The sequence below is a fragment of the Python bivittatus genome, unplaced genomic scaffold, assembly GCF_059951505.1.
Source record: "Python bivittatus isolate LINGU-HERP-01145 unplaced genomic scaffold, Pbiv_v1 ctg000850_np1212, whole genome shotgun sequence".
Classification (NCBI taxonomy): domain Eukaryota; kingdom Metazoa; phylum Chordata; class Lepidosauria; order Squamata; family Pythonidae; genus Python; species Python bivittatus.
Window position 1 is genome coordinate 7379139 of NW_028277112.1, and position 25778 is coordinate 7404916.

A 25778-nucleotide genomic window follows, 5' to 3' on the forward strand; every position below is an offset into this window, starting at 1 on the left:
CCTTCCGGTTTTTGAGGCTCACCAGTGGTTTACATCTTGTGGTGAACCCTCTGTATTCACTCTGGTGACATCTTCTTTTGATTGTTGACTTTGACACACATACACCTACCTCCTGGAGAGTGTTCTTGATCTGGCCAACTGTTGTGAAGGGTGTTTTCTTCACCAGGGAACGAATTCTTCGGTCATCCACCACAGTTGTTTTCCGTTGTCTCCCGGGTCTTTTGGTGTTGCTGAGCTCACCGGTGCGTTCCTTCTTTTTGAGAATGTCCCAAACAGTTGTTTTGGCCACGCCTAATGTTCTTGCTATCTCTCTGATGGGTTTGTTTTGTTTCTTCAGCCTAATGATGGCTTGCTTCACTGATAGTGACAGCTCTTTGGATCTCATCTTGAGAGTTGACAGCAACAGATTCCAAATGCAAATAGCACACTTGAAATGAACTCTGGGCCTTTTATCTGCACATTGTAATTGGGGTACTGAGGGGATATCACACACCTGGCCATGGAACAGCTGAGAAGCCAATTGTCCCATTACTTTTGGTCCCTTAACAAGTGGGAGGCACATATGCAAACTGTTGTAATTCCTACACCGTTCACCTGAGTTGGATGTACATATCCTCAAATTAAAGCTGACAGTCTGCAGTTAACGCACATTGTGTTTGTTTCATTCCAAATCCATTGTGGTGGTGTATAGAGCCAAAGATGTTAGAATTGTGTCGATGTCCCAATATTTCTGGACCTGACTGTATATATATACTATGTGTATGTATCTATGTATTCATACACACACACACACACCTCAAATTACAGCCTAAGAATTATATTTAAGATATATATTTAAGGGACATTCATGAACAAAAACATATTTCAGAGTATTGATCAGTTCTTCAAACACAGCCTTATCCACGTTAAAAGAGAATGCTTTGGATGGAGGGAGGTAGGCAAGGTTTTGCTACTGTGTGCTTAGAGCTAAACAGCTTATGTGAACAAAAAAACTGAATCCTAAAATGTTTATTTTCCAACAACAGAAAGGATGTATTATCTGGCAGAGAAAAGCACTGTAGTTATCCTAGAATGGAAACGAATTTGCCTGTCAAATTCTACCATGTTTCTATTAGATGACAGTTGAAAGTCACTGGAGACCCATCATATCTCACCTCTAATAATTAAACAATTCTTATTAAATGTTTACCACAAACATGTTGTTATAATAATCCACATATTGTATTCGTGTTTTGTTTTGGTTTTAACATTTAAATTCTGATCTAAAGTCCACACTTATTTAGTAAACCTTTCTGTTCCTATAATTTCCTCCTATTTGATACTTTTTTCCTAGCCAATTTGAGGCAGTGCTGCACATGTTCCTCAGGGGGCTGGGAGGCAGGGGAGTTGACACACATCCAAACAGTGTACATAATAACTTACAGAAACAATTTTGTGATCTATCTACTGTACAGCAGTGCTATTAACAGCTTTAAACACTGATTGTCATTCATCTTCCACAAATTTACCTGACTCTGTTTTGATTATTTGTTCCAATGTGCAGATACATCTGGATCAGATGGACTAATTTTTGTTCTTTTGAATTTTTATTTTCTGGATAAGTTGTTATTTACAAACATACATACAAACAGCTGTACACAATGTAACTGAAAGAACTTCAGTAATTTAAACACTGCCACAGACATCAGAGTGATGTTTGATTGATTGATTGATTGATTGATTATGTGCTATCAAGTTGGTGTTGACTCTGGTGATCACACAGATTTTTCTCTCTGACAATCTGTCCCTAACCTGGACCCATCATCATCTGTAACTGAGTCCATTCACCTTGCTGCTAGACATCCTCTTCTTCTCTTTCCTTCTACTTTTCCCAACATTAGAGTCTTCTTCAGAGAGCTATGTCATTGCATAATGTGTCCAAAATACGATCATTTGAGCCTGGTTATTTATGATTCAACTGAGAACTCTGGATTGATTTGATTGATGATCCATTTGTTTGTTTTCTTGGCTGTCTATGGTATTTTCTACCTGTGTCATTGGTTCTTTATATTTAATTTTAGTCCTATTTTTCACTGTGCTGCATGACTTTTATTACTAGAGCTTGCAGTTCCATTGCATTTTCAACTATCAGAGTAATGTTATCAGCTTAGTGCAAGTCATTGATGTTTCTCCCTCCCACTGGAAAACCACATTCATCTTCTTCCAATCCAGCTTCCTTTAATACGTATATATTCAGCATAAAAGTCAAATAAATAAGAAAAGACTATACAGCCTTATCTCATTCCTTTGCCAACTTGTAGCCAGTCTGTTTCACCATATTATGTCCATAGTGTGGCTTCCTGACCTATATACAGGTTTTGCATGAGGACAATTAGATGTTCTGGGATTCCCATTTTTCTAAGCATATTCCATATCTTGATATGATTAATACAATCAAAGCCTTTTTATTTTCAGTGAAACCTATACTGACTTCTTTTTGGTATTGTTTGGCTTTTTAAATTATCCAACATGCATCATCAATATCTTGTGTTACTCAGCTTTTTCTAGCATCTCCTTTTCCATGTAGGGCTCTAATCTATGTTGGATGATCCTAAGTATTATTTTACTAGCCTGTGAAATTAAGGATATTGTATGATAGTTTGCACACTCTGTTAAGTCTCCTTTTTTTGGTATTAAAATGTAGATCGATCTCTTCCAATCTGTTGGCCACTGTGTTGATTTGCTAGCATAGCTTGGTTAGAACCTAATTCTTCTTCTATTGTTTACCATATTTCTGTGGATATTCTATCAGTTCCTGTAGCTTTCCAATTTGATAATGACCAGAGTGCTGATCTAACGTCATCTTATGGTAATAGAGGTTCTTGTAAGTAGGGAATATCTTCGAAGATATCTTGGAGCAAGGCACTAAAACATATGCAAAATCTGTTCGGGCAAATTGTTGCCACCCAGGTGTGCGGCAGTTCCTTAATGGAAAAAATACAAGGCCTCAGTGCCCCCCCTCTCACTTTATATTATATTGTCATTTCTGATATTGATTACAAGAGTCCAGAAAAAAACTGCACAGCTAGCCAACCTTGGAGATGCTGCACAAATATGCATGCTGATTAATCTCAGCATGTGAAACCTGTAACTTTGCTGATATAATTCCCATTATCATACACAACCCACTTCTCATGAGAATAAGAAGCGAGATATATCGGGGGGGGGGGGGAGCAGGGAACATAGCCTACCATATGTATGTGGAAATCTTCCCAAGCATTGTCTCAGCAGTGCAAATCTGATACTTCAAAAAAAAGATAATGTTCATCTGAATGTACTAATATAGAGATTAAAGATTGGCACTGGTTGGGACCGAGAGTGTCAAAAAACACTACAGCAGGCTAGATGAAACTTTTTAACAGTAAGAATACAAAAGGTGCTCAACAGATAATTATGCCTTTAGGGACATAGTTCTGCGGCCAAATGTTTTTAAAATACCTGAATGGAAGGAGATTGGCCAGTTAAAGATATCTTTTTCGTCCTCCCTCCCTGTCCCTCCACCTTTCACTTTGCTTCTCATGTGACCTGCAATTTTACTGCAACACAAACTTGAGTTCGCTTTACACTTCTTGGCTGCGAGCATATAGGACTTGTGTCACTTCAGCTTCAAGGTCAGTTGTGTTTGCAACTTTTTATTTACCATTGCTGTGACATTTCAAATAGGAGGGTAATTTTAAACATGAACTCAAAATGCTACTTATTGAAGCCTTTGAAGAGATAATATTTAATCATTTGCATAACTGTGCAGAAAACTGTGACAGTGGTATTTATCAGGCCATTGTGTTTCTACTCTAGATAGTGATCCTGAAACAAACAAGTTAAATACTTGAAAATCAAATCTATCTTATGCAAATAGCAATAACATTTCTACAGGCAATCTGCTGAACAGGCAATTTAAAAATGTCAGTGCTGTCCATAAATGTCTTCCATTAACTAGAGAGACTGAAATGTTATTGGGATGTTTGTTTCATTACTAGAGGGGGAAAAAAAACATTCTGAAAGTTGATCGGCATCCAGACTTATTTTTGGCTGGCATGCTCTGTATTTTTTCAGTCTGGCCTTAAATTTTAGAAGGACCATTGCTTTATGGACTTTATTTTATAAATTTGGTTTTTTAAAAAGCCATAATAATATAATCAAATACTGGAGATTAGAACAAGTTAGATTGTGCTTGGTTGCAATTTCCAGCCCTAAACTCTTGACAGCTCAACAGAAAACTTAGCTCCTCACACTTCCTAATGTTAAAGGAAAGAAAAGCAAACATTAACGATGAAAAAATATCAGTAATTTCTCTGAAGCATTCCTTTCAGTGACTTATCATTTGACATGCAGTTTATAAACACAGTGTGCTTAATTTGACACCACAGAACATAGAATCTGAGAGAAGAACTGTCCTGGAAAGTATTCTCAATACAGGAGGTGACAATTCAAGGTCAGTTTAGAAATTCCTGGTGAAAGCCATAAGAGATTTCATGTGTGTGTGTTTAAATAGCAAGTGGGGGATATTAGGATCAGACTTGTAGAAGACAGAGGGATTGGGGGAGGGAATGAAGGGTTTCACTGTGCTTGGTGAACAGTAAAAACTGTGCAGTCCAATTTATATGATATGTGAAACTCAGATTACAAGACTTGGCACCCTACCTAAAAGAGAAAATGAGATTTGACATTGATGACCTCTCAAGTGAAAGACTGAAGATGGCCACGTGACTTTACCAGACTAACTTTGCTGGGCATGTGCTGGGTTTTCCTTAGTATAAGAGTGATATTTAGAATATCCTGCTATGTTTCTGTTCCCTTAGTTGCTCCCCAGTCCTCTCAATAGTGAAAAGTCCAAGAAATATTCTTCAGCAATTGAATTCCTTTGAGAGGCAGAGAGTAAATGTACACTGTATACCTCCCATGTCTTTTGTCATAACTCATCAGTAGCACCTGCAACTAACCATGATGATGCCAAAGAGATGGCACATGCCTAAGGACATCATCACGCACATGTCATCATTTCCCCCACCTGCGTGCAAGATGCCTACAATGTGTATGCCACAAGGAGACTCTGTTGGAAACAGACTTGGAAAAACATATGGGATAACTGCTAATCCTGCAGCAAACACAGCTCTTTTTATTTCCCAAGCTTTTCAGATACAGTATAGCCTTGCTCCTTGGGAGGAAAGCTATGGCAAACCTAGATAGCATATTAAAAAGCAGAGACATCACCTTGCCGACAAAGATCCACATAGTCAAAGCTATGGTTTTTCCAGTAGTAATGTATGGCTGTGAGAGCTGGACCATAAAGAAGGCTGAGCGCTGAAGAATTGATGCCTTTGAGCTGTGGTGCTGGAGAAGACTCTTAAGAGTCCCCTGGACTGCTAGGAGGTCAAACCAGTCAATCTTAAAGGAAATCAACCCTGATTGCTCATTGGAAGGATTGATAATGAAGCTCAAGCTCAGATACTTTGGTCACCTAATGCGAAGAGAGGAGTCTTTGGAAAAGACCCTGATGCTGGGAAAGATTGAAGGCAAAAGGAGAAGAGGACGGCAGAGGATGAGATGGTTAGATAGCATCACTGAAGCAATGAGCATGAAACTGAGCAAACTCAGGGAGGCAGTGAAGGACAGGAAGGCCTGGCGCGATATGGTTCATGGGGTCATGAAGAGTTGGACACGACTTAACGACTGAACAACAATAATAATAGCCTTGCTGACTATATTATGCTGTTTTTGTGATTGTGTGGGCTTTTAGTTTATTATTTTATATTAAATACTTTAATATAATAAAATATATTAAAGTATTTAATATATATAATAGTTTGTATCTACTTTTTAAATGTTTTATTCTTTCTTATGAACTGCCTAAGAAATATGATGAAAGTAGCATGTACAAAATACCTTTAATAAATAGAGAAACAAACCTGCATACTTTTAATTTGCATTTTGGCAAGCATAGGAAAAAGGGAAGTAGGAGATAAGGATCTGACCTACATTATGGAGAAAAATACCACCATTGCAGGTGCCATTCTCACAACAATGGAATCAGCATGGCTTCAGTCAGCTTGGGTCACACTGTACAATTAACCTATTCCCAGGTGGGGCTTAAAGGATTGGGAAGTCACTCATTTCCTCAGACTAAATGAAAATGCAATCATATGCAATCCTTTTGTCAGGCCTAAGCGTCAATGCCTATGAATTGCTGGGGGGAAAAAATCTAATCTAAACCCTGATGAATCTTAGTTGAACAGAACTAGGAGACTAACGCTTCTCTGGTCTAGTGTAGAAATTGGCATGAATGACAGGTATAGACGAAGAAGTTCTCAGAGCGAGTTCAACTGAACACGCACAAGAATTCATTTTCATTTTCCTTTTATACCATGCCATGCCAGTGGAAACTCTAAAGTGATCATACTTCTCTGCATGAATGCAGGGTTAAATAGTAGAGTTTCTTTTGAATAGTTCAAGGCCTTGTGAATGATACACTATCCAAATGATGTGGGTGACATACTGTACTTGCAAGGCACATAGGCAGTAAAACACAGCTCATATTCACTTTGATTTATATTCTATGTTATTGGTTTCTTTTGTTTTAGTTGATAGATTTTATATCAATGTAGTGAATTTTGAATTTCACAGTAGTATTATTGTAACCTGTTTTAGGAGCATCTTGTTTGAAAAGATGAGTTAAAAATGGATAGTCTTAGTAAAGGAACCAAATAAATTGTGGGACATCTACAACCACTAATAAGACTTTTCTTGCTCTGAAAGCCTACCTACTTTTTAAAATAAACACTGCAGTGTGTTTTCACTAATATTTCTTAAGTGAAATGCACCTTATGTATTTTAGTTACCTCGTTCTTCTTTTACTGCAGAAGGTATAGGTCTCTGATTACTACTTTTAGAAATGCTTAGAAGAAGCAGAGTGCTATTTCAAGTTTCAGTTGTTCTCATGGGGAGAGAGGGAGATGACAGTAACACAGGACAAGAGTCTATGCAAAGATTACCAACCTACTCTTGGATATATTCAGGATTATACTGGAAGGAAGGAAGAAAGGAAGAAAAGAACATTTCTTGTGGTTATGTTCTTACATCCCATTATACTTAGTGATACAAGAGACAGGAAGTTTCAGCAGAAGGAGCAAGCACTTCCCTTGAATGCTGGCTCTGATTTAAAAGTTATCTTTGATGGCAAAAATAAGTATTATTTTAATACTTGTTTTCCAAACTTTTTGAAGTAGCCTCTATTAAATCTTCAGTGTAGGCTGCTGAACATTTGATCCCCCCCCCCAAATTAACAAGAAATAGGTACATAAAAATGTGGATCATAGATGCTTAAAGAAAGGCTGGAGAAAGGTGAATGTTTTCTGATATGTGATCTTCTAAGTTGTTATCAATTTCTTTAACTTTTTCTATCAGAATCAGATTAAAAATGTTGCTTGAGAAAAAACAATTAAATTTGCTCAAGGTTTTCATTTCTCTTTTGTGGCAGTCAGCATCATTTTGAAAGGTCACAACACAAATTAGTTCCAGGGGCAGCTTTTGAAATCAGTGTACAACATTAAAACACTGTGCTTTGTTCCATCCGTTGCATTCTGTGCTAATTACTTTAACACAAAACCAGTTGCTTCATCTTTGGAATGGGCACCCCACAAATCCTGATGCATTATATAGGTTATATTGATTTTTTAAAAAACACAACTATTTTAAAGTGATAAAGGAACTTGTGGTTAGCAACTGTTGCTGTTTTAGTTGGCCTAAATGTTTCAGCCACACCATAATATTGTAATTTATGAGTATGCTTATAGTATAAGAAAAGAAAGAAAACGGCCAACTGCAATGCACAGTAGTGAGAAAAGGATGGGAGAAACAGCACCCAGTGCCCACAAACCATTACCACTGCAGATCACCAGATGAGAAAAGACAAGGCAGGGCTCCCCCCCAAATTCTCTTAATCTAACCTTGGGATGTGCCCTGATGAACACAGATCCTGACATTTGGACCCAAAACCCTTAAGCAGAAATAGTTTTGAAAAGAAATTCCCAGCCCATTCAGAATAGATATACTAGCTTCAGATATTGCAACCAGGCCTGGCCCCCAATTTGACAATGTACCTTTTTTACTTGGCTCTGCAGAATGAACTGTTGAATCCAAGGGTCATGGAAGTTCTGCAGAGTATTCTTAGAGAATTTATATTTTCAAAACTCACCACCTTGAAGGAGCAAATAGCTGCATCAAGAAAGTCTGCCCTCTTCATTGGACAAAGTGGTATTGCTTTAGTCTGAGCCTTTTTCAGCAAGTGTCAAGGCAACATCCCCTGCTCATAACTGCACAATCGTGTCCATGGTCCTGCTTCTGAACTCTGATTTGCCATATTCATTCCTGTCCTGGATCCTAGAAGTTAGATCCTTTATTACTAGGCCTATGTCTGACCATCTTGCCTGTGCTATAGGCTTCTTGCAGTTATGTATTTGCAGTACTGGCTCTCACTAGGAATCAGGATAGGTTAGGCCACTGCAAAGTAGTGCCCCAGTCAAGGAGCTTCGATTGATATGAAAAAAAGAAAATTCACTGTCCGTGTGTATACATACATACCTGCATCCATGCATAATATCTCTTTAGGTTAGGAAATTGTTCCCAATATAACCACATAACTCATTACATATAAAGAAAGTTGTCCATGATCAACTGCAGCTTCAGCTACCTCCATACTTCTGACAGCTTTGCAAAGAAGCTAACCAACTGCCTTATTGAAATTCCCAAGATAACTGTATGCTCAGTTCTTCTCCTGGAATAAACAATTCCAACAATCTCATATCCTTGGGCTGTCAGTGGGAAATATTTTTGAACTTCTTTTTAAGTTCACGAAAAAAAGTACCGTGCACTTCAGTAAGCATTTAGAGATGGATTTAGGGACATTTAAAAAAAAACAAAAACAGATTGCATTGTGTTTGAATTGAAAACATGAAGGACTATTTCTAATATCAATTTCAACTCATTGTGTCTTAAAAGGGTGGGTATGCATACCCAGCATGCTATTCTGATTTGGGATAGCAATGTTATGCAAAATACAGAAAAAGAAGAGAATTAGTAGGCAGAAGAGATTAAAGGTGAAAAATAAAGGCAGGACATAAGATAAAAGAAAGGGAACTACCTACTCTAGTTTCACAAGATGGGCCTATGGATATTAACCTCCACCACCCATCATGCTTTTGGTGAGCTGAAACTTTCACATAACACTTTTTAATAAGGTACAGAGCCTTAGTCATACCTGTTCCCTATCCTTCCTCCTTTCCTTTCCTTTCCTTTCCTTTCCTTTCCTTTCCTTTCCTTTCCTTTCCTTTCCTTTCCTTTCCTTTCCTTTCCTTTCCTTTCCTTTCCTTTCCTTTCCTTTCCTTTCCTTTCCTTTCCTTCCCTTCCCTTCCCTTCCCTTCCCTTCCCTTCCCTTCCCTTCCCTTCCCTTCCCTTCCCTTCCCTTCCCACCCCCTGCCTTTACAGTCCAAGAAACTAGGGAGGGTCCCTTCTGAGACATTTGCCATGCCCACATTCTTCTGTGGACTCGGCTGCAGCTTGTCTGACTGTTGTCTAGTCTGCAGCTCTTCCTCCTGTCTCACAAGGTCATTCCCACATACCATTACACAAGGTCATCCAGCTGGCTTTGTGCCTAAGGCGGGACTAGAACTCTCCCAGTTTCTAGCCCAGTGCCTTAACCACTATACCAACCCCACCAATGGTAAAAACAATACTGGTCAGGTTTGGTGCATTTTGGCCAGTATGTCAGAATGCAACCAAAACCCAGTTTACTCCAAGCACACTTATACTATTCTATGCAAGCTAGAATCTCTCCACTCTAGACACTACCTTGCAAAGACAACATATTACCCATATCCCACTATCTAGATTGTATATGCAATATACTGACAGTGAAAAGATACCACTGATATTTTACCACCATCCTTTCTTAATTTATGAAGATATCAGTGTTGGATAGAGGCTTTCTCCAGTCCTTATTTTTAGAGTAATAATATAAAAATATCCCCCTATTTTTAAGGGTATGAGGCTGAGAAAACTTCATAAGAATTACAGTATATTCACCCTTATGTCATCATGGAAATGAACAAAAGTGGTTTGGTCTCTTGCTGCAGACTTGAACTATGATCATATGTGTATGCAAATTTTTCTCTACAAAGTAGGGAATATAGTTTAGGCTACAAAGTAAGTCAACTTAGACAGATGCTTAGCCATGATACAGCATTGCAACAATCTGTGGGACAAACTGTTAGAGTAGAATAATGTTCTTCATATATTTATTTAGTTTCCCTCATTATTATATATATTATAATAATTAGAATAACTTATAAACTGAAAACATATGGGGATGATGCTTAAAAAATTATTTAGTTGAATATTATAAGAATATTACTTTACCCCAGCACTGAACATTGGACTATTAGTTTCAGCAATGTTTTATGGCTTCTAAATTTTCAAATGCCCAACTCAGGCATTTAAAGCATAGCAGTTTAATGATGGTTTCTTATGATACAAATATAGATTAGATTAATTTCCCAGTAGCTCAGAGATGTGAACAATTTCTTTTTCCAGTTTGTGTTTAAGCCAAACTTTCTATTGAACTACAGAATCATTGACCTGGAACTTTTTTTTATGTTCAATAGGTTAGTGCTTCTTCTTGGTGATGAAGTGCTGACATGTGACTGTGTGTGCACTCAAGACACAGAAATAGTTTGATTAGTTTTCAAATGTCCTTTGGCCTGAAAACTAATGGAAGCCAGATATCAAAAAGTTTAATGTGGACGTAGCACAAGCTTCAGTGCAGACCTGTACAATGATAGGTAATAAGTAAATAAGTATCAAAAAACACGGATTACATCTGTAACGCAGCAGAATCTTAAAACTAAAAACTTTTCTAACCAAAGTACAAATGGTAGTTACATCAAGGTACAAATAAAGCAAGAGCTTGATAATATAACCAGTATCACCCTGGGCTAGAAAGATTGGTGTTTAAGAACGGCACTCTTCTTGTCACAACACACAGCTTCACTAAAGCTTCAGACAAACTTGATTGAGAGATAACTAAATAAAGAGGGAAAATTGGGACAAACTAAACAGCTAATATGATGATTCTGGTCAAGAAACTTTGTTCAATGTTGCTACCTTTTTCCTTTCTTCTACCTACAGCAAACCCTTATTGGGATGCTAGATTGTTGCCACTGGATGTAATATAACATTGGAAGCTTTTGTCCATGAGGAAGAATGTATAAGTGCAGTGGTTGTTTCAATCAGTATTTTCCATTCTGAGGCTGGCAACATATCGAGTCTGTGATCTAAAATATGCTTGTCATAGTTTAAAACATAAAATGAGCAAGCAAACCAATCCCCAAAGCACAGAAAAAAGCTGCCCATATATGTCACACAGCATCATTCAATCTGCATTATCACTCCAATGAGATCCTTGCTCCTAAAATGAAATTCATTAAATGCTCCTTCATTGAGGTATCTATTATGATGGCAAGATGTTTTCCGTGACCCATCAATGTATAGGGAAATTGGAGGAGAGGGGTTGCCCCAATGTACATCACTTTATAATGAATTAAATTGAATTGCATTTGCCATTTAATTGATCATTTAGCCATCTTAAAAAGATCCTTATGGAGAGATAGGATTTACCTTTGCAGAATCCTTGCCAGCTTTTGTTTAGCACAGCTCGTTCTCCCGTGTGCTTAGTTTTTTTAAAAAATATATTATTACCATTTCTGTCAATTTGCCAGAACAGATTACTTACACTGCTGTATTCTGGACCAGTTGAAGCTTCTGAGTGGTCTCCAAGGGCAACCCCATGTAGACCATGTTACAATATCAAGCCATAAGGTGACAAAGGTGTGAAAGATATCTGGCCAATTCCAATCAGGTTTCAGAACTGGCTTTAAACAAAAAAAAAAATTGTCTGGCTTACTCAGACAGATGACCTGCAAAGGAAAAATACATATCTCTTGATTGGACCTGACAGCTGCCAATCTAGAGTATTTCTATCTTTTGAGCATTCAACTTCACAGGCCCTGAACAGCCAATGCTACCATGTGGACATGGTCCATCATTTGACTCTGATAAAGGCAGGAATAGGGCAGGCATCATTAGCATATTAGTAGCATTCAATACCAACTCCCCTCATGGTCTCACCCACTGACTTTAAATGATAGTAGAATAAATAGATCTCTACAGAACCTATGGATTCCTGTCGAACTTCATAGCCTATTAGCCCTGGGGCTGAGCAGAAATCCCCTAAAGCTATTCTCTAAAGCAGATCCTGGTGGTGAGGGCAGAATAGCACCTCTAAGTCCAACTCCAGATGATAATTCAGCATGAAACCTTAGCGGATGGTGTGAAAAAGCATTGAGAAATTCAGGAAGCTGAACAGGCTATTATTCAGAGCAAGCCACAAAAGTTTTGCTACCTGAGGTGGAGCAGCAACCAACATTATGCTTCTGCTACATCATATCAACGTGCCTTCTACTCAAAACTCACAAAGCTATTTTGGCACATGAGGTAAAAAAAACTTTAGAAGCACCTGTACTGTTCCTTGGCAGAAATAACTGATTCAAAACAAATTCTATAAATGACAACTTACTCCTCTTTCATCGCACTGAAAATCTGCTGCGTTACAGTAGGATTGGCCATGACGTTATATTCAAAGTAGATATAATGTATTCCAAATACTTTCAGCATATCCATTGCCCCTTATCCATTGTGGCAATGAAAGGACAGTCTCACAAAGGATGCAATTTGACTTGATGAATATTGTGCTGTGTTTCTTCTACTGAGAATATACATGCTTCTGATCTGTGTGGTTTTCACTTTTTTGGCAGTGAGCATCTTTCAAAAATATTAGGTGAAAAACAATGGCTAATACATTTGCACGTCTCCTGGCTGGTCGAAGAACTGCTGTTTTGGTTGCAACAGTCAGCACTGGAGCTATGGCTACTGGATACTTATTAAATCACCAAAATGTGAAGGCTGGATCTTTTGGACAACATAAATTATTTCCTCCAAGGTACTAATTTGATTCAGATACTTGAAAAAAACATTGGGGCATGTAGTCTGAAAATCTAGAAGTCTCTATTGAACATTCTCTAAGAAGGTAGGGAGGATTACGTGCAATAAAGGAGTCTCAAAGTGTTTTTTTATTTTCTTTGAGCTATGAACAGCATATACAGTGACTGAGCAAAGCAGGAGAAATTTGGCAATGGGCATAGAAATCCTAGAAGAAAGGAAGAATATTTCACAGGATGCAAAGGGAAATAGGAATGTGGGAAATATGGCAGACCAAAAGTTTTGTCCAATGAAACTATGGAGAAGAGGAAAATCTCAAATTGGCATAAGGATCCCACTTGTAAGCTGAGGGGATGAAAAGAGAAAAGACAAATGGAGAAAAATTAATATTGCGTATGAGGCGAAGTGAATGGGAAAACAAAAGCTGAATTTTAAAAAGTGATTTGGGATTAGAGGGCACAAATACAAAGGCCATCATTATAAATTAAAGCTATCATGCTTTCTCTACAATATGCGGGTGCCATTAATATTATATGATTAGAAGAATGTTTTATTTAGAAAAATACCATTACATTTCATAAGACTTGTTGTCTTAGAAATGTATACAAGATTCTAACCTTTTATAATAATTAATAGGTAGTATTATTCATTTCATTTATATCCCATCTTTTCTCTAAGGGGTACCTATTTATTTAATCTCTACAACAACTGTATGAGATAGGTAAGGTTGAGAGTGATTAACTGGTCTGTGTTCACCTAATTGGTACATAATTGGTTGGCATAATTAGGCAACTGTCTCCTTATTATTCTTATTCTTCTGTTAAACCCTGATTTGCAATATTAGGATGCGAAACATCCATGTCTGCAAACCCTATACAGACAGCCAACATGGTGAAGAAGATAGGTGGTCGGATTAGATCTGTGAAGACCCAGGTTCTAATTCCATTCAGCCATAAGGTTTGCTGGAACATTTTGGTTCATTTGCTATAATCTACATTACAGGACTATTGTGAAGATAAAAATGGATAGGGGAACAGCTGTGTAAAGCTGCATTGTAGCCCTAGAAGAAAGGTGGGATAGAAATGTCATAAAGAAATAAAATGTAAAATGTAAGGCCTAATAAAACTACACTAATTCATGTCAGTTATTTCTTCAGTTCATGAATCTTGTGCTAGATGTGAAAGAAAAACACATAATTATGGATTCTGAAGGTAATTTTTCCCTTTTCCATCTGCCTGGGTGTTGCCGTTCTTGACTGAAACTAACTCTGCAGTTTCAGCTGGAAACCACCATACGCCAAAGAAACACTGTTAGGTTTGTTTCTCCTACAAATTGTAAATGCCCATTCGAGTTATCCGTCTCCTGCTGTTTTTCTCAAACCATGAAATTCGTTGGAAAATATTTACACGGACTGCTTGTCATTCTTAAAGGCATCCAAGACTTGTAGACTAGGAAAGTGCTGATTGAATGTCCATGCCACAGTCTGTGTTAATGAAGTGAAAAGCGGAACCAAGCATTTCCTACTCAATGCAAAAGTTTTACGTTTCTCTTTACCCAGTGCAGACTACCCTGATCTTCGTAAACATAACAACTGCATGGCTGAGTGCCTGACTCCAGCAATCTATGCCAAATTGAGGGACAAGATGACTCCAGCTGGCTACACCCTGGATCAGTGCATCCAAACTGGTGTTGATAATCCTGGACACCCTTTCATTAAAACCGTGGGGATGGTCGCAGGAGATGAAGAATCCTATGAGGTGAAACAGTTTGTATCATCTACCAGCGTCTCTTCAGATCTTCATTTATTTCATAAAACCACGAGAGAATGATAGATTCATCACACAAAGGGTGGCTTTTAGGAGGACAAAGGTGCCAGCACAAAATTCAAGCCATGTGATTGATCCTGGCATTTGCTTTTTGTCTTTGGGGAGGTTTGCAGAGGGTTTTTTTTTTTTTATCTCTCTGTGTGAAATTTAGTGAAGAGAAAACAACATTAAAGACATTCTCTGTATAATGATGTCTTGGATAATAACATGCAGCACAGAAGACAGTCTTTATTTGCTTCTAGTAGCTGACTCCTCTGCTACTGCTAAATTCAGTTTAAAATTGGGGAACCTTGTTAATGAAATGGATTGAAATAAAAGTCTGCTGTAAAAATATCCAGCTACCCTCAGACGAAAGATCAGCTACATAAACAGTTATATATACATTATTATACATTTTCTTTAGACCATGTAGAATATTCAATAATAAACAATGTCCAAACCAAAAGCTGGGATTTCAACACCTGGATAATACAAGCACATATCAACATACTTAGTTTAACAGGAGACTAGGCATCACAAAACCTAGATGGAAGCCTGGATGTAAAAAAAAAAGTATTTTTAATAAAAAATCTTTTAAAATATTTATGCACTAATTTTCTGGGTCCAGAATAAGAATACAGTAGACTCTTATTTTATTTATTATCTTCATATAATAACAGAACCCAACACTTTATTGTTTGGCAGAATAAAATAATAAGCTGAGGCAACCCAGTGTCTCTTGGGTTTGCCTGAAGTATGTAACAGCGTGGTCGTATATCCCTTCCCTTGCCAAAAACTCCACAGCAAAGCTTGCATTGCTCCCCAGAAACAGGAGGAAATAAATAATTCCTGTAGATTTTCAAAGCAAATGTTTTCAAAGCTTTATAGAGACTAGGAAAGGTGGCAAACCTGCTGTGATTGTTCCTCTATTTTTTCTCCTTATTAAATCAATGCAAACAGAAGAGAGAGAGGCCTCGAAGTGCCTGGGAAGTTGATTAAACAATAAACTTTTCCCTGGCACATTAAAACCTATTGTGCCTGGCCTTCTTCATGCATTTCTTATAAAACTGGGAAAAAGTAACCACGGTGAACACTCTTAAAATGTGATGATGGTCTTGTGGTTTTTGCTTTTGCTTTGTGGTTCTAAGAACAACCTTGGAATCTTGCTGGGCAAATATCTTCCCTTCTATGTAAATGTAATATGTTATTACCTCAATAATCTAATAATATCAGAGTCCCCTGTGATATTTTATATAAGGGATTCCAACTTGTTAGGGCCAGTGGGCATATTTCTCACTAATCTCTCTCTCTATGGGTGTGTTTGCAGGTGCATTCATGTGGGCATGTGTGCACCATTTCACTAGATTTCTTCCTTTTCCCAGCAGGTAATGCTAACTGAAATTTTGTGCACCTGTCCTTTGAGGCTTATTATTTAAGAGTAAGTCCATGGGAACCCAATCCATATTTGGGAAACAACATCCTCTTCCCAGCTCTTTTATCCTATTCCCATCTCATTTAGAAAAAATAGCGTGCTCTGTGAAAGTGTAGATTTAAACAAATAATTGTTGTATTATTTTTTTTTAAACCCTGACTATTATTGGCATCAGTGCCCCTCCTGCATCTGCATGGTTGTGAGAATGTAAGGGGAAAAGAAGTAAGTTCAAGGGTTTGGTAAGGGAAGTCAACAGTGCAAAATGGTGGGTGTGAGCGGGTAATGGAAACCCCAGTCCCTTTTCATGCGTGTGCGATGCCTACGGGGCTTCAATCCCTGGTCACTCCCACTATTTTCACACTGCTGACTTCCCCCACTGACACCCCTGATTAAATTCCCTCAGTCCATATGTGGGAGCCTGATTTCAACTGGGCTATTACGTGCTTACCCTTGAATAAATGAACATTGAAAGGGCAGCTGCGTAATACGCATCTCAATATTATATAGCTTAGCTCGAAGTTATCTGAGGAACTGAATATTTTCACATGATCCTTTTTAATAAGATAAAGAAATAGTAGGCTAGGTTTCTAGCCTTAGTAGTACCCATACACATGCACCATTCTCCCACAACAAAAGCCCACAAACTCTGCAAAATAAAAAAAAAATCAGCTTTGCTCTAATTTCCAATAAGTGGAGCAAGAAATAAATCAACTTCATTCCCCTTCCCCAAATTTCTGGAGGAAAGGGAATCAGAGAAGGCAATGTCAGGTGTTGCCTAATATTTAAACTGCCACTGGCAGAAATGCTAGATAATTAGTATAATTAGAAGCAGAAGTTAGTGATAGGGACTATAATTTTGTACAGATTGCCTCATTGAAGTGCTAACACCCCTGGATTTTTTTTTCTTTTGTGATAGAGTTCAACATTATCTCTGTATATATACTAAATGAAGTGACTTAAAATAAAAAAAATGGCTCCATTCTTGTTTTAATCTCCCAGGTATCTATAGCAAATTATAAAGTTCCCAAGTACAGAGGTAAATCATGAAACTTATCTATCATTACTTTTTTGAAGATCAGAATATTGTCTTCAAAGGAAGTGATTCTAAGATTAAAGCAAAGCTAAGGATAAGAAATAGAGAGGCATTTCTTGACATTCAAAGGGTCTGCAGGTATGCGCTGTACACAGCTATTTCCTTCAGAAATGACGTTCTTATAGTTTGTTGAATGTCTATCATGTCTTTTTATTAAACGTTCAGAATGCCTAATGAATTAAGATGTTAATATAATAAAATTTGTTTAAAATAAACAACTTAATTACACATATGTAAACAGTTTTCAGATAAGACAAAATTTAGGCTGGAATAAAATCCATATTTTCCCAAGTGTTTTCTGAAAAACCAGAACTGTATGGGTCTCTCAAAGATTTCTGTTGAATAAATTCCAAAAGGAGGATGCTGATATTGAGAACTTTCTGTATCTTGTCCTAGTTTATCTGGTATCAGTGAGGCTATACCTTTCTTAAATGGCCTAAGGACCTAGAGAGGTTTCTAATCTTTTCAGTTTCTTTGTTTTTAAAAATTCTATTCATCCTTTAATACATATGCATCGTTCAGGGTGGCTTGAAGCATTTAAAACTGAAACAAAGAGGAAAATATTTTTAAAAAGCAATAAAGACAAAGCTAAAAACATCACAAAATATTGCAGCAATGCAAATTATAAAGCAGACAGACAAGTAGTAGCATCCTTTAAAATTGCCTGTGGAGATAACACCTTGTAACAGAAAAGGCTTTTATAAACAAGAGGAGTAAACCTTGTCTCCTGAGGAAAGGAGGTTCACAGCTTATGTACAGCTACTGAAAAAACACTTCTGTTCCAGCCAAATAAATGGTTAAGTGGTATTTTCCTTGCAGGACCAATACACTGCAGTCCTGTCTGTGAGCACCTACCAATATTCTTGCTTTGCATCAAACCAGTTTGTATGTAACGAAGGCATGGGCTTCTGTAGTCAGATACAACCTCATCAGGGCAGACACAATTGTTGTATCATCTTAACTGGGCAAAGGCACTCCTTGTTACAATTATGACATGAGCCTCCAAATATGAATCCAAGAGCAACCCCAGGCTGCTAACATGATTCTTTATAGGTGTAGGTTTTGAAGTATCCGAACAGGTTGAAATCATATTCCCAAGTTTACTTCTTGACTAAGACCTTCTCTGTTTTTCTAGATTAAGTTTTAATGTATTAGCCTCATTCAGCTCCTTACTACTGTCAGATAGTTCAAAATACCAACAGCTTCCTTGACAGTATATGAAAAAGAAGACAGAATTGTGTGTCATCTAAATATTGTGGATGTTCGGATTATCTTTCCCATGGTTTCATATAAATACTGTATTATATAACTTAGAAGACAAGCTAAAATCCTGAAGTACAACATACTCTACCATTCATAGGGCTGAGCAGGAATTCCCCAGCATCATCTTCTAGTTTTACCTCTAAGAAAAGACTCTATGAAATGTTTTACAACCTCAGGAAAATGATATCTGCAAGCCTATTCCTGGCAGCTGGTGTAGAAGAGTGTTTCAACCATTTTTCTCTCAGGACCCCTTCCCACTTTTAAAAATTTTGGAGGACTCCAAAAGAGCGTTTGTTTGCATGGATTATATTTATCAATATTTACTGTATTAACAATCAAAATTGATGCATTTGCTGCTGCTACTGCTTCTTATGATTGTTTGATGGGTTTTTAATATTGTATTATTTTTCAACATAGGCTGGCAAATAATTTTAATTTTGTGGACCCCTGAGAGGGTCTTGGGAGACCCCCAGAGGTCCAAGGACCATACTTTCAGAAACACTGATCTAGAAGATGGCCTATGGTATAAAACAATACTCAGAATTCCAAGCAAAACCACCCAGAGATTTCTACCCCCACCCAAGTCTAGATCCCTGTATTGATCACCTACCAGGGTAACCAAAGCTCTCTCTTTCCCAAAATGCCTGAAGCCAGATTTAAACGAGTCTTGTTAATCACTATATTCTAGATTTCCTGGAGATGAGATGCCAAAATATGCTTGAGGATCTTGTTCAGGAAGGCAAAGTGGCACTTGTCAGAAATTACTCAAAACAAGTCAGATTCAAAGAGGTGCCAGGAAGTTTAAGCATGTGTGTGGTTGTTGTATATTATCAAGAATCTTGTGCATTTCTTCAGGCTGTATAATCTGAAATTTATTCATAAAACTAACAGATAGAATAAGTACATCAGTAGGATCTGCTACGAACAAGGAAGTCAGCTTGAAGTTAAGTGTCTAGGAAACATGGGATGATGGAGACCTGCTCTTAATATGCCAGTTTTATAATGTCCTGGACAGAGATAACTTGGTAATATTATTGGAATTCTGTAATGTGCTTGATTGTAGGATTCCCCTTGAAACTGGTCCAGAAGCTCCAACAGTTGCCTCAGTAACACTTTTTTCTGAAATAAATTCTGTTGAAAGGATTAGATTAAGGTGAAGATAAATTAGTTGCCTTTTTAATAATTTGGAATTTTAGAATATTGTTATTTGTCATTTGATTCCAAGAGGCAGACTGATTTATGAGCATAGAACAAAATTAAATAGTCTACAAAATAAATAATAAATAAAAAGAAAAGACACAAGGGAAAAAAATCTAAACACAAAGTGGAGAAAATCATATATTTTATTGACTTGACAGGTATTTGCTGAGATTTTTGATCCAGTTATCAAAGTAAGACATAATGGCTATGACCCCAAACTAATGAAGCATCACACTGACCTGGATTCTTCAAAGGTAGGACCTAATTTAAGTCTTAAAGAAAAAAATTCTGAAGAGAAAATTTGTTTGAGAATAACAGTAAAAGAATATTACAATTGATATTAGTATTTCAGTACTACCTTCTCAATAATTATTTTATGACAGAATAGGGCTAGGTGAAATATACCACAAGCCAAACCAGATAAAACAACTATCTCCCTTAACAAAATAACAAAAATGTGTGCTACAATAAGGCAACTACGGGATACTGAGCAAGTGTACTGGGAAGGGGAATTTCAAATAAGTTCCTGTCTCTCTTCAGGACTCCTCTTAGCTCTGCAGACAGTATAATCCACAAGTATCTACATTGTGCTTTTTTTTCCCCTGAGTGGCTCCGGGATGGGAGGTAATTTATATGGGAAATATGACATGCAGATATTGCATTTTTAAAATATACATCCAGTACCTTTATTCTGGATAAGTTTACACCTTTCCCCAGGTTTGATTTAAAATGAAAAAACTCCCAAAATTCTGACTGAAGTTCTTCCAGTTCATATCTGCTTCACTTCCCAGATCTATTCTTCTTCACTTCCAAGTTCAAAGCCAGTTGTCTCCATATTCTTGCCCAGCCGTTTCAGGGCTTTCTGAGGTATAAATAATATTGGTATCCCAGATTTTAATTGTGTAATATTTATTTTTACTCTGTGATGCCAGATGAAACTTTGTCCTTTCTGCTTATAATGCTACTGGACTCTTTTAATTGCTGGGAACCGCACTGCAGAAAGTGGACGGGTCTAGGGCAAAAACTACATATGTTTTAATTTAATTTGCATTAAATGAATTAAATAAATACTCCCCACATGTTTATTTCATGTCAGGATTTGCATTCTCCTGTAACTTTGTCTTTTGTGAAACAGGAAACAGGGCATCTGCAAGGGAGGATAAAAAAAGGCAAGATGGTGACTGCAATTACAAAATTGAAGCCTGCTTCTTTTACACAGGCCACAGAGCCTGTAAAAAAAGGGAGCAGGGCTTTGATAATGTTCATGGCTGCCATATTGATTGTTTTGACCCCCACTCCCCTGTAGATTCCCCTGATAGAAGGACCAAGTTCACTGCTGAAATAATAAAATGGTCAGCAATTTTGTGGTAAATAATTGAAGAAAGCATTTTTAGATCCAATTCAAAAGTTAAATTTTCATATCAAGAAAAGTTACTTCTCTAACTGATAATGGTCATGTTTTTAAATTCAGGAGGAGGTGCTTGTAGATCTCCTTCCAGAGGCTTCGTAATAAAATTGCTAGCCTTGGTGCCATGCAACTGGCTAAGATGGGGGTTAGGGTTCTTGCTCAACAAAATATCTGGGGCTAATCCTGAGTATCCTTAGTATAGTTCACAACTCTCTCAATATATTTTCAAACTATTGTTTTTGGACAGATTACCCAAGGACAATTTGATGAGCATTACGTTTTATCCTCCCGTGTACGCACAGGCCGGAGTGTTCGTGGCCTGAGCCTCCCCCCTGCCTGCTCCAGGGGAGAGAGAAGAGCTGTCGAGAGTGTTGTGGTCACTGCCTTGGCTGAGCTGAAAGGAGACCTGGCTGGAAAGTATTATAGCTTGACAACTATGTCTGAAAAGGAGCAACAACAGCTAATAGATGTAAGTTTAGCCCCAAGCCTGGAAACTGAGCACAGGTAACAAGGCTATGGCTAACAATGTTGAGGGTCTCTCCCTTGAATTGACTCCTGGGGACTATATGGATGTGATTATATGGATATGGAAGTAATTGTCCTTGCATTCTTCTAGGCCTTTTTCAACTTCCCACTCTTGTCTACAATTCTGAGGTTACTTGGTGCTTTCCAATCCAAGCACTAGTCAGTCTGATTTGGCTTGGCTTTTCTGAGATCAGCCAAAGCTGGTTAGGCACTGCCACCTGCTACTTAGCTCCATTTGAGTTTAGGACTCATCTACAGTTGCACAGTATAGAATGTATACTTGGAGCTACATGAAGTAGTAGCATGAAGCAGCTACACAGTTTGCAGGACTTGATAAGCAGCCCTGGATGCTTTCTGCAAGTACTTGCATGCAAAGCCACTTCACAGAGATACCTGGAAGTGGCTGATAGAGTAACCGTGTGCAAGCCTGGAAAAAGATGCAGCTGCTTTAATGATCTGAAAAGAGATGCTTTATATGTACCACTGTGTGTTGTAAAGCATGTCTTTCGAGACATTCGCTTAGTACTAGTGTCATGGAAAATTCGGAAGTACAGAGCTCAATGCTCAGGAAAAGTGCCAACCTTTATTGTAACAATAAATGTTGGGTACTTTATTTATCATATTTATTGTATTTATTTACAAGAAAGTTGGGTACTTTACAAGAAAGAGGGATCCTGAACAATGGAAAAGCAAAGATTGTTATAGAAATTGAGGACTACAAGGCAGGAAATCCTAGGGATCTGATTTGCTGCTCAGTTTGGAGAAGTAGGTAAGTCTTTGTCCCTGTACCTGAGACTATTTCTATTATTAGGGAAAGTGGCCCTTTGGGGAGGGGCAGCAGAGCTGGGAAAGCCCATTGTTAAAGGAGATAGAATGTTGAGGTCATCAGCTGATAGAGGATGGAATGTTGGGGCTTCTCTAGGTTGCAATTCCCTTGTAAGGGCTGCCCTTGGGCTGGCCTGTAAGCTGGTGGGGAGGCCTCTATTCTTTGGTCTAGATGGGATTGCGGGGGGAGGGCCTTGTCTGGGGCAGGGAGGGCCAATCTGGGTCTGATAGGAGTAGGCAAAGAGAGTTGTTTTTTTCTCCCCGGTCACGTCTAAAAGACTGGGAGAAAAAAGGGTGCAGCCCCCATTTTGTTCGTTAGATTTATTTTCTCCACCACACTAGAACATAGCAAACCATTCCTTACTTGTTGTATATCAACTAATCAACATTTTCCAACTGAAATTGTTTTTCCTTCCCCCTCATCCAGAAGGTAAGCAAATTATGCATTCTGACAAGATCCAAGCCATGTTAACATACACACATTAGCAGAACTCTTTGATTTGTGGATTTCTGGAAATAGTATCATGTCCTCAAATAGCTCTAGAAAGTATGGAAGCATCCATAATCTTAAAGATTCTGAATTGTAGGTTTGAAATGTAAGTTTGTGGGGGTTTGGGTAGAATGAGGGTTAAAAATAAAATGTAAAAAAAAAAAAAGTAAGTGCAAATACACCGCAGCCCAAGAACATTTAGAAAATGTCTTAATGAACTGACATCCGAGTAAACATGAAACAAAACTGAGTTGTATCTGAGGATTAACCAGGATGGAAGAGCAGAATTAATAAGCAAAAGCAATATAAAAAGATCAGAATAAATTACTTTTATATTTCTATCATTGTTTTACTAAGCCCCATGTCTCAAAAATCTTATTTGTAGGTATTGAATAATTAAATATTATGTGAAAGCAGTAGGTATCACTCAAATCTTACTCTATGATTCTGTAAATTTAACTAAGTTAAATCTAAATGCATTTAATGTAACATAATTTAATTTTAATTTCACTCTTTAACAGTTTCTTTCTTAGTATGTTTCCAATTCTTTACAAAACCTTAAAACTACATGAAAGTAAAAACATAGTCATTTCTATGGGAGAAACATTTGTTTTATTTCCAGGAAAAAGAAACCAGTATTATCTTTATGCACTCTGTAGCTCTGTAAACTGATTCGCAATGATAATTCAACATTTTCTTTCTTTCCCTCTGCCTTGAATTATGCTGGTCTCCAGGACCATTTCCTATTTGATAAGCCAGTTTCCCCTTTGCTAACTTGTGCTGGAATGGCCCGTGACTGGCCAGATGCCAGAGGAATATGGTATGAAATATGGGATGTGCATGTTTAATATGTGAATGAATAATTATACTGTACTAATTTCTAATCCAACGGCTACTGCTCCTAATTCTGAGCACAAGCTTGGCATACACAATCTCTTCTTCCATTACATAATCTTTAAGGGTGCAGTGGGCAATCTTTTGTTGGCCATGAGCAGCTGAGGCCACAGAGTGACCTTTGACCAGCTGCCAGAAATTTGGGTGGGGAGTGTGGGAACAGAGAATTCGGGAATGTTATTTTGTTTTGTTTCAAATAGATGCCTATTCCAGAACTTACATTACAATTTCCCATTGTTTCTCACCTCAGTATGGCAGGAAACTACTTTGATTTTTAGTAGTCATGGTCAGAGAGAACTCCAAAGACCACCAAAAAGGATGTTTTTAGGGCTGTCTGTGGCCCTGGGCCTGTTTTAAAGGAAGATCACTAGGAAACTTTTATTTTTTTAAAAAAATATCAAAGATGTCTGACAATGCAACAATAATGAAAAAAGGAAGAATGGCTAGGGATTTAGGCACTTCTTTTCTTTTCTTTTTTCTTTTTCTCTATTCTTAATTGTGAGGAAATAGCTAATAAAGTCCACAGATATATTCTGGAGTATGACTTCAGTACCTTGCTTGCACTAATGCACGTGTGTGTGACTATGTAAGTGTATAGCTCCATAGATACCATGTGAAGGTAATTATTTCTTCTTTTTGTTTTATCAAAGTAAAATTATTTTCTTCAATAAAGTAGCAATAAACAATATTTCAAAACCTTTTAAACAGGTAAGCTATTTTATATTATCTCATTTCCCAATGTAAAAAAGCTTTCTACCAATATCAGTAGAAAGGACATAACCAGTCTTGTCTTTAAAGTAATTCCAAACACATGTAAGATTTACAGATAACATACTGAATATTTTGCTTTTACTTATTTTATGAAAAGTAAACATTACCTGAATATCCAGATTAAAGCCAGATTACACAAGATAATTACTTATATTAAAAGCAAAATCTTAGAGGGGAGACCTCCAAGCAGAGTTTCACAACCTTGGCAACTTTAAGATGCGTGGGCTCCAGAATTTCCCAGCCAGCATGAGATTGTTTATTAATGGGGCCAATACGTCTTGAGCCTGTTTTTCAGAGGCAATGGTTTTGATTCTTTCAGAATAACTACAAATATATTGCACAAAAATTAATTGGTCAAATACAGCTATTGAGAAAAAACACAAGTCCAGATTTGGCTCAACAGTTAGAGGCAATGGAATGCTTCTTACATTTTGCTTATATTTTCAATCTTCAGGGCAGTAAAAAAGTTAAGACGGTGGCCACGAATGTACAATCAAAGCCTTCCCCTTTTTTATGTGCATTTCGCAGTCACCACTGCCATCTTGACTTTTTGACTTGCCCTGTGGACACTCATGACTGATGTCCAGCTCAGTTGTCAGTATCAACTTTTCATATGATGGCTATTCTCTAGACTCGGTGTAGTTTCCTTGTCACATCCTCTTTTTCCCTGGGATGTTCTCTACCACCCCAAGTTCCTTTGGTCTTCTTTCCCAGGCTGATGGGCACATTTCAAAATAAAGTACTGGATGTAGACATCTGCTATTTTTTATTTCTCAAGGACACATATGGAGGTATGAGTTGTTTAAATTAAAAACAGCTCTATTGGCTTTGTTTTAGAAATTCTGTACAACAAAAGCACTGCGATTTATTAGTAAATAGAGAGCAGGCAAGGAAGAAAGACATTTAGAAGATCAGAATGAAATGTTATTAGCTAATACAGTGTTTCTCAATCTCAGCATGATGGTTGGGGAATTCTGGGAGTTGAA

At 37.5% G+C, this 25778-nt stretch overlaps 1 protein-coding gene across 2 annotated transcripts in view; it reads left to right on the top strand.

Moving 5' to 3' along the window:
• Positions 1-3494: 3494 nt before the first annotated feature.
• The window catches only part of CKMT2 (creatine kinase, mitochondrial 2), a 38492-nt gene continuing 16208 nt past the window's right edge, over positions 3495-25778 (top strand). Inside the window, exons 1-7 of one of the 2 annotated variants that reach the window (XM_088130486.1) lie at positions 3601-3650; positions 4407-4471; positions 12903-13087; positions 14645-14843; positions 20038-20133; positions 21535-21756; positions 23862-23947. In XM_088130486.1, the coding sequence (XP_087986612.1) occupies positions 12936-13087; positions 14645-14843; positions 20038-20133; positions 21535-21756; positions 23862-23947 (755 nt within the window). In that variant the 5' untranslated portion in view covers positions 3601-3650; positions 4407-4471; positions 12903-12935. Of the gene's footprint in view, positions 3651-4406; positions 4472-12902; positions 13088-14644; positions 14844-20037; positions 20134-21534; positions 21757-23861; positions 23948-25778 lie in introns of both variants that reach the window. The other variant, XM_007422661.4, reaches the window with a different exon arrangement.